The 12,530-nt window shown below is 41.4% G+C and overlaps 2 protein-coding genes across 2 annotated transcripts; both read left to right on the plus strand.

The window, feature by feature from the left end:
- The first annotated feature begins 83 nt into the window (after positions 1-83).
- cUnh5orf22 (chromosome Un C5orf22 homolog) lies at positions 84-12,447 on the plus strand. The gene is made up of 10 exons (XM_079529802.1): positions 84-328; positions 706-851; positions 4,864-5,013; positions 5,230-5,363; positions 5,683-6,071; positions 6,315-6,377; positions 6,682-6,803; positions 7,201-7,267; positions 11,184-11,323; positions 12,085-12,447. The coding sequence occupies exons 1-10, from the start codon at positions 260-262 to the stop codon at positions 12,239-12,241; spliced, it is 1,437 nt and encodes a 478-aa protein (XP_079385928.1). The 5' UTR covers positions 84-259; the 3' UTR covers positions 12,242-12,447.
- Positions 8,886-10,368, plus strand: LOC306943715 (rab5 GDP/GTP exchange factor-like; the record flags this gene model as incomplete). The annotated part of the gene is made up of 1 exon (XM_079530244.1): positions 8,886-10,368. The coding sequence occupies exon 1, from the start codon at positions 8,887-8,889 to the stop codon at positions 10,366-10,368; it is 1,482 nt and encodes a 493-aa protein (XP_079386370.1). The 5' UTR covers position 8,886.
- Positions 12,448-12,530: the final 83 nt, after the last annotated feature.

The following is a 12,530-nucleotide window of genomic DNA, read 5'->3' on the forward strand; positions in this document are numbered from 1 at the left end:
ACACACACGCACGCACACACACACACACACACACACACACAAGCGCACACAAGCACACACACGCTACATGATGATCCCATGTATGACCGATTGGAGGCGATATGGTATAGTACAACCCACACACTTGTGAAGCAGAAGAAGAAAGCTACCCAATACCCATGTTGTGGTCGGCTGCTGCTAAAGGCTAGTAGCTTCCTTCGGCTGTGTTTCATTTGATCTCTTGTCAGCAGTAATTATCAACGTTAACGTTTGTCCAAAAATGAATGTCGCCCCGTTGAAGAGGGTCTACCCAGAGTTACCCGTGTGGATCGTTGAAGATCACCACGACGTGAGTGATAATAATAATGATAGAATAAAGATATATTCGTTGTCTTCATTGACTGGTTGATTTCGTTACATAGGAGGTGTGTGAGCGGTGGGAATCGGATCTGTGCTCACAGCCTCACATGCCCGCAGCCCGCTACTCTGTGTATCATCTCGAAGTGTCCTTGAGCAAGGCACTGAACCGCTATCCTGGCTGCCAGAGTGCCAGTGGCTGTCCACTGTCCATCGTTGTGTGAACGTTTATCAGTGTGTGAATGAATGGATGTGTGCAGATGCACTGCATCCATTTATATTACCGGTACTCAACATTTATGATATCATATGAATTATGATATGTAACATTATGTATATAATTGTCTGGTTCTTCTGTTACTTTATCAGGTGGTATCTCATATCTATCGTGCCATAGCTTCCAGACATCTCCCATTGAAGAACATTAAAATGGTTCATTTGGACTCTCACCCTGATCTCCTTATCCCTGTCAACATGCCAGCGGACACGGTATTTGATAAGGATGCTCTACTCAGGTACAATGCCTTTTCTTTTACAGTACAGTATAGATGGACCTTTTCTCTTTGCCCTTTTAATAACGGCTATAGTTTATTATGAGCATGTGAGTGGCAGGTTGGCCTTTGTAACTGGCACAGGGCAGCCCACCTGTGGTTTTAGGTTAAGGCTGGTTATTTTATTCCGAACACTGTAGATGGACCAGACACAGTCACCAGTTAGGTGACTGTGTCTGGTCCATCTACAGTGCATACATACCAACTCTAAAATTGGCCCACTGAGCCCCATTACATAAATTGACTGAAATCGTAAAAAAGAAAATCAATCAAAATGGTCAAATCAAATGGAATAGAGACCTATCATGAGCAGTGTGAGTGCAATCATGTTTGCAGCAGTTTGAGGTGAAGAGTGCACAGTGCAATAAAAACAGAACATGGCAGAAGCTAATGTTGAACCAGTTCAGAGTGTTTCCACTGAAAATGAATTGGGTCAGAACCCTAAAAGTTGGTCCAGAACTGGAACCAAAAAATGGCCGCCGGTTCCATGAAAGCACCACAAGAATGTAGAACGGAACCAGTTCTTGAATCAAAGTTCTTTTGGTGGAAAAGCAGCCTGTATGTGTCTGTAAAAAGCATATTGTATGTGTATGGGACTGTTTTTACACTCAGACTTGAAGACTTGAAACTGGATTTTACTCTGTGCAAAGCACATCATCCCAAGTTGATGTCAGGATTTGACTACATTTTAAAGCACATCCCCTTTCCCTCTTTAACCCCTTATAGGCCGTGAGCCAGGACCCCAAATCTGGGGTCATCGGTACCATTGGGCTGACTAAGCCTCATAGTGATTTTTGGGAAGGTATACATGTCTAGAATTAGAAAATATGTGATAGCATTGCAGTGGTGGTAGCTTTCTGTGTGTTATCACTCCGTTTATAACCACATGCCAAAACACAATTTTCAAAATCCGAATGAAGTATTCTACTTCAAACTGATGGTTCTCTCTCATTATTGATCATTTATCTTTGAAGAATGGTTGGGATACAGCTCAGACAATATATTTCTCTGAAAAGTTGTTAAAATTAGCATATCTAGAAATATTGTAATTATCTATTACAGGAGAGACAACATGAGACGTACTTCTGTTTTCATGAAAGATGTAGCACAAAGGTTCCTAACATAAATTCTAAGGAAATGTTTTATGAAATTCAATAAACTAAATTCTAAGGAAATGTTTTATGAAATTCAATAACCTAAATATAGTGCAAGTGTACAGTGTAAGTAATGCATAAGATAACTTTCCGTTCACCAATACATACAGTACCTTAATATTAACTTTTAGTCTTCTATCTGTTCAATACTAAACCTAATAATGTTTTTGTTTGTTTTGATTTGTATTTGGGGACAATTTTAGCTTGGTTGCCCAAACTGGCAATTTGCATAATCCAAAAAGGCCACTGAGCAGCGAGCAGCTCATTGCATTTTCATACTGTATGTATAGAACTAGAATTTCACGGGCCTTCGGCCAGCTCATCCTAGCTTGCACGCGTCGCCAAGGGGGGCATACTCATGCTGTACTCTTCTGTACTGTAATATACTGTACTGTACTCTACTGTACTGCTCTACTGTACTGTACTGATCTGCTCTGCTGTACTGTACTGATCTACTGTACTCTACTGTACTGTACTGTGCTCCTCTGTACTGTACTGCACTCTACTCTACTGTACTGTACTGTACTCTACTGTACTCTACTGTGCTCCTCTGTACTCTACTGTACAGTACTCTACTGTACAGTACTCTACTGTACAGTACTCTACTCTACTGTACTGCACTGCACTGCACTGTACTGTACTGTACTGTACTGTAAGCGAGTTGCAGTGGTTTTTTTTGTAAGGATTTCACTGCGCAGTGTAGAGTGTAGAGTGTCGGTGTGTATAACACCGAGGATGTTAACGGAGGAACGCTCCCGAAAGGCTTAATGCCACTTTTCTGTTAGATGTATTCCTGAAGCTATTTTTTTTAAATATCAGGTCAATTTCACATGTTGAGGTCAGGTCAAGGCTAAATTTGACCTATGGGAGAACAACAAATAGAAACAACTTGATGAGCTTTCATGATTCACTTAAAAAAAACTGTCAAAAACATCACAAGAACTGGTATTTGTAATAATAGTATAAAGGCTCATTCATAGTCTGGATTTTCGGTGGTGAGGTGACCACCGAACTACAACATAATGTCACAAGCCGCGGTGAAGAGCAAACCACCGCCACCGCCCCAGCCCTTCTCTCTGTTTTTACTCACCACCGCTCAACATTATTTCAGCTCCGGTGGTCACCTCACCACCGGAGCGGTGGTCACCCCACCACTGAAAATCCAGACTATGAATGAGCCTTAACACACTATGATAATATTTATCTTTTGCAACTACATTCAATATCTGTAAGCTTCAACTCATAATCAGGATCATAAAATCAACCCACCACATGGCCCTAGCCCTCCTGACTGGCAGCATTATCTTTCCCATTTCTCATTTGTAGCTTGAACATTTCATCAGGTGTCAGATCACCCTTAGCAAAATGTGGATGTCCCATCCAAATTGTGTGACATCAGCCAAATTAACTTTCAAGTTGAGCTTGGTGGTCTGCCACATTCCACTTGGATATGAGGTTGCACAGGACTGTCCCATTATAATGCTCTGTACTTTATACTATAGGTCCACCTGATACACCCCAATACACCAACAAGACAAGCACATCAGTTTATTCACTGAGCATGCGTATCACCCTGCATCAGGGACATAATGATGCCTGCCTCATCATGACCAAATGCAGTATCCATCATCATCATCATTACAAGGACCACGGCAGTGCTTCTTTCCTCTATTCAACAATAGAACATCACTTTGGGTTTGGTATGGACACCATCTTGGATTTGGCAATACATAATTACCTGATGATAATTTCACTTTCACTGATTCAGCCACATTCCTTTAGCCCTAAAACCCCAAATAATGATTAATTAGTACTAGTTTTATATAGCCATTTTAAGCTCCTGGCAGCCATATTGGATTCCATCTCGAAAATGGCGCCTTTCCGGAACATATGTATATATTCCTAGATTTTCAGTATATTCTTAAGCATGCCTAGAGGTACCAGAACCAATTGGAAAAACCTTTATCATTTTTTTTGGCGGTGTATTACTATATGTTTTTCATATTGACCCATGTAATTTTCGCCTAGTGTTATAAAATAAAATGCATGATAGCACTGATAAAGCTACCACTGGTGCAATGCTATCACATATGTTCTAACTCTAGACATGTATACCTTCACAAAAATCACTATGAGCCTTAGTCGGCCCGATGGTACCGACCAACCCCCCTGGCTCACGGTCTATTATGAGTTATGAGCCAGAACACTTCCTAATATCATCTGGCATGGCCCTTCTGGGCACTCCAGTCCAAACGGTCTTGCAACCCTTTGCCAATGGCCTTCTAGACTCAGTAGTATCCTCTTTTAAATCAGTCCTTTAAAACATTTTCTGCAGACTTAATTTGCTTTTATATTTTACTTCCATTATTATTATTAATAATAATACACTTTATTACTATTTTACAGCATTGTATCATGTGTATTGTGTTCTTTGTTTCTATTGTTCATCTAATTCTTTTTAGTATTTTCAACTTGTCACAAAGGTGCTATACACAAAGATGATGATGACAATGTTATGTTTATCTATGACGCGTTTTAACAGCAGGCGACAGCCAGACGAATTTTCCTGAAGTGCATTATTTGTCAATGGGACCCGGCAACTACTGGCGATGGTCGAAAAGTGGGCGGAAGAACGTTGCCCGAAAATATGAAAATAATGTATCTTTTGGGTGGCATCGTCCAGCGATAGCGTGCGATTAGGTGATAGCCAATGAAATTGTGTCGCTTTCCGTTCTCCCGCTGTTAAAAGGCACTGTAAGGGATATGTTGCATGACATGGTCTATACCCCCGGATAGCCACCGCATTGTTTTATGTTTTTCAGTGAGTTGAGTATTGAGAACTGGATAATGCCCATGGTATATGCCGACCATGTATCCTCTGTAGCCTGGCTACATCCATACTGGGCCCAGCAGATAAGGGAAGGAGAGCACAGAATGGCCATAGGTAAAGACACATCCACCAACACTCTCAGGTAACACACTTCCCATTGATAAGCCATTTCAAATGAGCTGAAAGAAATATAGAAATAACAAAATATATTGCAAATAATACAAAATTAAAATGTTGTTACAGCTGTTTCTATTGTATCCAACTGCTTGCCCATGACTGCTATTGATATTATCTCCAAGGATAATAAATAGATAAATTATTAGTATTAATCCACCCCCCTCTCTCTCTGCTTCCGCAGGGTGACCAGTACAGATGACTACTTCCTCAGTGATGGCCTGTATGTTCCAGAAGAACAACTGGAGAATGCTAAACGACTCAGTCTGGATGTGGTCAAAGTCAACCCAGTGAAACCAACCCACAGGAAATACACCGGTACCTACTGTACATAGACTAGCCTAAAAAACAGACACATCTGCCACAGCAAAAAAATAAATAGCCCTGGACAGATTGGTCTGTCACTCCTCGGTCTGAATTATATTTCGGTCACCCCAGAGTTGTGCGTGACCATCAAAGTGGGACATGTTTTGTTGAGACGTTTTGGTGGAAATAAATCTTCCACACCGAAGTTTCGTATATTATATTTTGAATTCAAGTTTATTTTTCTTTTTTACACACAAGGCAAGTTAAAAACTGTCTAACTGAAGCTGGTCCAGCCTAACATTGCTCTATGGTGTTGTGTTTACCTTTTTAGAGAGGAAAATGTGGAAGTGCGGAGTTAAGAAACCCAGGACAGAGTTCCAGGGGACTGGGGAAGGAAGCCACCCTGAGCCCTTCTATAGCACCATGCCTGGGGCAAGTGGAAGCAACACTTGCACAGGCAGGCAAGAGCCAACGGAGGGCAGCATAGCTACAGAGTCCTGCAGCAGCAACAACCATAACGCAACAGAAGTGCAAGAACAGCTTGGTAAACCAACAGACTTGGAGGGTGATGATGATGATGGTGATGTTGATGATGAAGGCTCAATCAGTTATGCTGTAAACAGGTTATTGTCACTTGTCAAAGAGTCAGAGCCATACATCTTGGACATTGACTTGGATTTCTTCTCCTGTAAGAATCCCTTCAAGGAGTTATACACACAGGTACACCTCTCTATATTCTGTCATGCCACACAGTAAATTATTTTTCTAGCATCTCACAGCTTCAGTAAAGCACCATTCATTTCAGGCTAGCCGTCTTACATAGGACACAGTTTGCTTTGTGTACTTTACACAGTGTACTTTATTCCTTTAACATGGGTGGCTGTGACTATTATTATTATTATTATTATTATTATACTGCACATTGCATTGACTTGAGGTTTCAATGATGGTTGTGCTTTCCAGGAAGAATACACCATTCTTAAACAACTCTACAACTTTCGAAGACCCAGCACAAACGCTGCCGAGGTGAGAGAGTTTCAGTACAGTGATAAACACCCACGACATACTTTACTGGGATTGTGAGGTGATGCAATGCATTGGAGGGATAGCCTGTATGAGTACCATTAGCTGCACCAGTGTCAGAGCTGTCACATCAAATCATTTAAATAATGTCCTGAATGTTAATTAATGTAATCACTGCGCGTCTGCAGAAGTATACACACAGTGTCAATGTATCAGATTGTACAACATGTACAGATTGTACAATCTCAGTTAAATGAACACTGAGGAATTCACAGTATAGTAATGCAAGAATGTGTGTTTGGACCAGGAGGAGCTTAGCGAGTGTGTGTATCATCGTACACATCAGTTGGAGGACCTAGAGGCAACGTTTGCTGATCTCATAGAGGATGATGGCGAGGAGACCGTCGCACGCTGGGCCAGCAACCCTGGGTAATGTAATGTATGGTTTTGCTAGACCGGTGACTAAAACAGACTTTTGCATACTTACAAAGTGATCGGTGCGTAAGCAAAAACCAAGGGCCGGTCATAGTACAAGAAAGAAATGCCACACAGTCTTCAAATGCAAAATTAGTTTTAATAGGAAATTAAATTATCAGGTTATCTTATGGTTATCTAAGATAACCAGAATATTTGCTTCTATCTTCTACGCTGGACTGCTAAATGAAATAATATTGGGTTCATATGTCTGCAATGAAATACTATATAAAGAATGATTTATTAAAAGCCTATCTGGTTAAAGGGGTTTTGATTACAGAGTTGCACATTGTGCGTCCATACGACATGTGTGTTTTTTTAGTAGTATCTCACTATGTTTTCCATATTTCAGGATGACTTCCCTGACCCACCTGGTATCAAGTCTGAAGAGGAGAAACCAGTCACCTGATTATGAAATGGTAATAGTATTTATTAATAATGAATTGTAGCTTTATGGGAATTATAGGTTCAATGGTAATAGGCATAACATTAGATACACATTATCTTACTCACACTAGGGCATTCACTTCTAGTCATTTTTACTAGTTGACTAGTTGCCTAGTTAAGTTTAGTAGTCGACTAGTTGTTTAACTACCTATTGTGTATTTTTTGGAAATAAATATTTGTACATTTAAAAACTGTGTACATGGTGACTATAACTATAATCTACCTGATCTTGAGGCCTACAAAATCGGGATGTTTTTTTCTCATCAACTAGTCAACTAGTACCAACAAGGTCGACTATTGGATTTACTAGTCGACTAGTAAACTAGTCGACTAGTAAACTAGTCGACTAGTTGCTTAATGCCCTAACTCACACCACACATTACTATATGATTCAAACACACGGGCACCCAATACTTGATATTTACAACTGTACACACACATACAATAAGTGCCACGTTATTAGCTTGGCTGGCGCAGAGTGTAGAGTAGGAGAGTAGCGACACGCTTTGATCTCGCCGCAAAGCGGGTGCCTATGGGCTATAGTTCCAAACATTGCTCCTATGGCTGGAACTATCCCATTGAGATAGAATGAGCACTTCCGCATTCCATTGTTACAATGGGAGTCAACGCTAGTGTTGCCACTCTCTTACTATATTACCCTGGGCTGGCGTTGCCAGGTTATCCGACAAACGTATGACACATCATACATGTCCATATAAGGAGCATAATCTGTCCAGACAGACTTACAGACAACTTGAACATTGTAGAATAGGGATGTGAATGTGTCAGTATTTTGTCTGAGGCATTTACTGATCGATTTATTTTAAAGGTGGAGCTACAAGAGGGGTCTTAAAAAAATAATGTTATATATACACACCGTATGATATATAAATAAGAATAAAATAATATATATATATATATATATATATATATATATATATTTTTTTTTTTTTAATTATAATTATTATTTTTTGAGTGGTGCAAACCACTCCAACAACCAGCTTTGTCTGTATCTGTGTCTATGTGTCTATGTATGTGTGTACCTGTACGTGGGGCCCAAAAGAATGAGCATGGTTACTATGGTCACTGACATTACGTCAGACCACAGCTGATCAGGCTATATAAGACCTTGAACCACTCAGTTCACACGGGTGTGATTTTTTTAACATAATTCAACTTTTTACACTGGACGTCAATGGAGAGGCAGCTTGGGCTGAAACCTTGTCCAAATATGGACATGGCTGACGTCTAGCACTTTGTCATAGATAACTTCTGTAGGGGTTTGTAATTAATACATGCACAATGTCAGTAGTAAGCTATTAAACAGTGTTAGCTCTCCTTTGATTTAATTTACTTACTTAACTGTACAGCTAGCTTCACTGCCATTTTGTGCATGCTTTACAAAGCACATATTGACGCACTAACCCCAAATGTCATCCGTCATTAACCGGTTAGCATCTAGTAATGCCTGGGTGGGAGAGACCGTACAGTTAGCTGACATTGTGAAGAACCCAATGTGTGAGAAACACATTTTGCAGCACAAACCTAGAATATCCGTAAGGACTTGAAGAGATTTGAGAAAGCGATAATAATGAGTCAGCTGTCAGAACGCCGTGGCTTCCATATGGACCAGTCGGAACTATTGTGCAAAAAGGGATGTGGTTTCTTTGGCAACACAGCCTGGCATGGGCTGTGCTCAAAGTGCTGGCGAGAGGAAAATCAGAAATCCAGACAGAAACAAATTCAAGAAGACTGGGAACTGGCTGCAATATTGCAGAAAGAGTCCTATACCAGCCGACACCAAAGAGCACAGTCAACCATTACGCCCTTCAGACATTTTGTGGAAAGACAAACCAAGGAGGTCAGAACTTTTGCGGAAAAACAAACCAAGGAGGTCATAAGGTTTTTCACATCTTACACAAAATTGCCACCTAAAAGAGACCTTCACCCTGTGGTGACTCAACCCTGGCCCTCTATAGATACAGACCACAACACTCAGGAATTCATTGACTTCCTCAAACCTCTGAAGTCAGGTAGGGAGATCTTCAAAAAGTGTTTGGCCTTCACTAAGAGTATGGTTTACAAGAGACATCTGGGTGTTGATGAGTTATCAGAATGTGTCCAGGACTTTTACCAGAACGTCTCAGAATATCTGCATGCCCAATTTGAAGGTCCGTCGGATGACATAGAGAGCATTATGGATAAAGTAGAGAAGTATATGATGATTCGTCTGTATGAGGAAGTCTTCTGTCCTGACACTACAGATGACGAGAAGAATGACTTGACCATCCAGAAGAGAATTAAGGCCTTGCACTGGGTCACCATTGAGATGCTGTGTGTTCCTGTGGATGAGGACATCCCAGAGGTGTCAGATAGTGTAGTTGAGGCCATCATAGATGTCAATGAGATAGACTCAAAGCGTGTACCTAAGGACAAGCTAGCATGTATCACTCGCTGCAGCAAGCACATCTTGAAAGCCATCAAGTCCACCAAAAAAGAGGCTGGGTCTGCAGATGACTTCCTCCCCACTCTCATCTACATTATGCTGAAGGCAAATCCTCCACGACTTTTTTCCAACATCCAGTACATCACCCGCTTCTGCAACCCCAGCAGGCTCCTGACTGGGGAAGATGCTTACTACTTCACAAACTTGTGCTGTGCAGTGGCCTTCATTGAGAAGATAGATGGCCAGTCTCTGAACCTGTGCTCGGAGGATTTTGAGCTCTATATATCTGGCCAGGCATCTCCACAGCAGCCACAGGCTATAGAGACTTCCGTCGCTTCCTTAGGCAACACAGCTCTGAGCAAGGCGCATGAGCGACTAAACCTGCTGACAGAGCTGGGGGTGCAACAGGAGCAGGTCATGGAGGGCGCTCAGAAGCTGGAGAGCGATCTCATTGACTGGACTGACGGAGTGGAGCACGAGGTGCAGGAACATATGCATCGGTTTTCATCAGAGACGCCAGAACCCATCACGGCCCCTGGGACATCAGCAATTGACTATGATGTTGCAGAGAATGTGGGGAGCGATCTCCTTCCACCACCACTTCAGCCACAGGTGTTTGATGGGTGATGCGCAAACATCTGAACACTGTGCTGTACTATGATGTCAGGCATTTCCATATTTGGGCAAGGTTTCATACTTTTTGTATATGGGGGTGAATGTTAAAATAATATTTTTGTTGCACCTTTTCTGCAATCCTGCTACTTCTATGTGCTTTAACTTACACACTAGATTTGACTCCAGCCAGTATTTATGTAGATTGAAGTGATTTTTGTTTCGTCACAGCTCATTGCCATTGACAATGAAAGGATAATTTACGTAATATGTGTCTGATCAAATCGACTTTTTTAAACACGGTGCAACTGTTTTAATTCAGCTCGGGACTTGTATTCTACTGTTTGTTCAGTAACAGTATAGAGCCTTAACCTTTTAACAAAAAAATCACACCCGTGTGAAGTAAGTGATGCAACTCTGTGTGTGTGTGTGTGTGTGTGTGGGGGGGGGGTTCCAGACCCACAGGAACGCACCCAGGGTGCCGGCCTGATTCCGGCGAGCCGCCCCGCGTCCGAAACAGTTGAGAAATGACAGTTACCGTGTGGCGGTCCCTCTACTGTACCCTTTACTGTACTGTACTATACTGGCACACCCAAAATCACCATATATACAGTTAATATGTGCGTGTGTGTGTGTGTGTGTGTGTTAGGTTGCGCACAGGTGGCGAAAAACAACCATGCTGTTTTCGTGCTCAGACGCACCCAGCCAGCCACCCACCCACACACCCACCCACACACATAGTCACTTAAGGAAGTGGTTGCACCACTTAATAAAAACGTTAATAAAATAATATCACTTACACAATCTTTATATCATTTAAATGTCTCAAGGTGCATCAGGCAGGTTTGACATGCGACTACTCCGAGCTGCCCCATCACATCAGCACTGACGAGGAGATAGAAAGGCTCGTCTTGGCTGTCCAGCTCATCCTAAAAGCCCTGCCCAAACCCACCATGGTCACCATGTCCAGGTAACTAAAAACACACTGGAAGTTTTTTCTGTATGTATTACAACATAATCTAATTTTAAATCTCATCATTAGAATTGAAAATAGGCTTTGTTATGAAAAGTAAAAGGATCTGGCTAGTTTTGTCTACTTTTCTGTGTTTCTTTTCCATAACGACATAATTAACACGTTTTCTCTAATGTCATTACGGCTCTCTGATAGGATGGAGCATACTTCAGGCATTTTCCATGTCAACTCTCTTCATTCTCATTTGCTACAATCTCTACAATCCATATTCCCTCAGTGCAAATTAGGTGGTCTTTTTAAGCAACCTCAGTTCTCTGCTTAGTACATGCTTAGCTGTCAAAGCAGGTTGTACAGTGTCAGATTGTACAGCGTCAGTGTGAAATTTCCCCCACTTTTATGGCCTCCGGCCTACTACTGCCTGTATTCAAGTTTCACGTTGTTATTAGAATGATTATTATAATATCTATCAATGTTCAATTGTTCATGGAATAATTGTATCTCATGCTCTGCTCTGGGGGTTGTGTTGATATCAGAATGTCTTATTGCACAGGTAATCTGTAAATATCACATGAGCAGAGCCTTACTGACGAGCTAAATACAATAGCTTTGCAATGAATGGCTATGTCAATCCTGAGCTGAATAGTCTTGATGAACTACTGTTTAGGTGGAAGTTGGAGTACTTTAGACAACATTTCTCATGTGTTCCTTGACCTTAACAGCTTATGAACTTTGTGCGTGCACGTGTGTTTGTTTTTCAGATCCAGTCTAGATGAGTACTGTCCAGCAGAGCAGGTCAACTCTATCCAAGACAGAGTGTTGGCTACATTAGAGAGCCTGTATGGAACGCTGAGCTTAAACAGAGACTATGACCACACCCCTACACAGCCACATGACAGCCTACCACAGGTCTCCTAGTCCATCTCAACTCTCACGCTCATACATACACATGCATACATGCATAAATATGGAGGTGGTGGAACGATTGGATATGTTTGGATGGCACACAAAAGAATCCTTACATACATGGGTATGTGCAGCCCAAGTACACAAATGCACCACCCAGTACGTACTGCCAATTTAATGAAAGTTTAAACAAATAAAATCGAGTTAAACCCTTAAAATTTGAAAAGGTCTCCATCCATCCTACATCTACACAGTATTCTGCATTAGTGGCAGTCATTGTATTAGCCCCCATGGTTGGGTT

The sequence above is a fragment of the Electrona antarctica genome, assembly GCF_951216825.1.
Source record: "Electrona antarctica genome assembly, chromosome: 19".
Classification (NCBI taxonomy): Eukaryota; Metazoa; Chordata; class Actinopteri; order Myctophiformes; family Myctophidae; genus Electrona; species Electrona antarctica.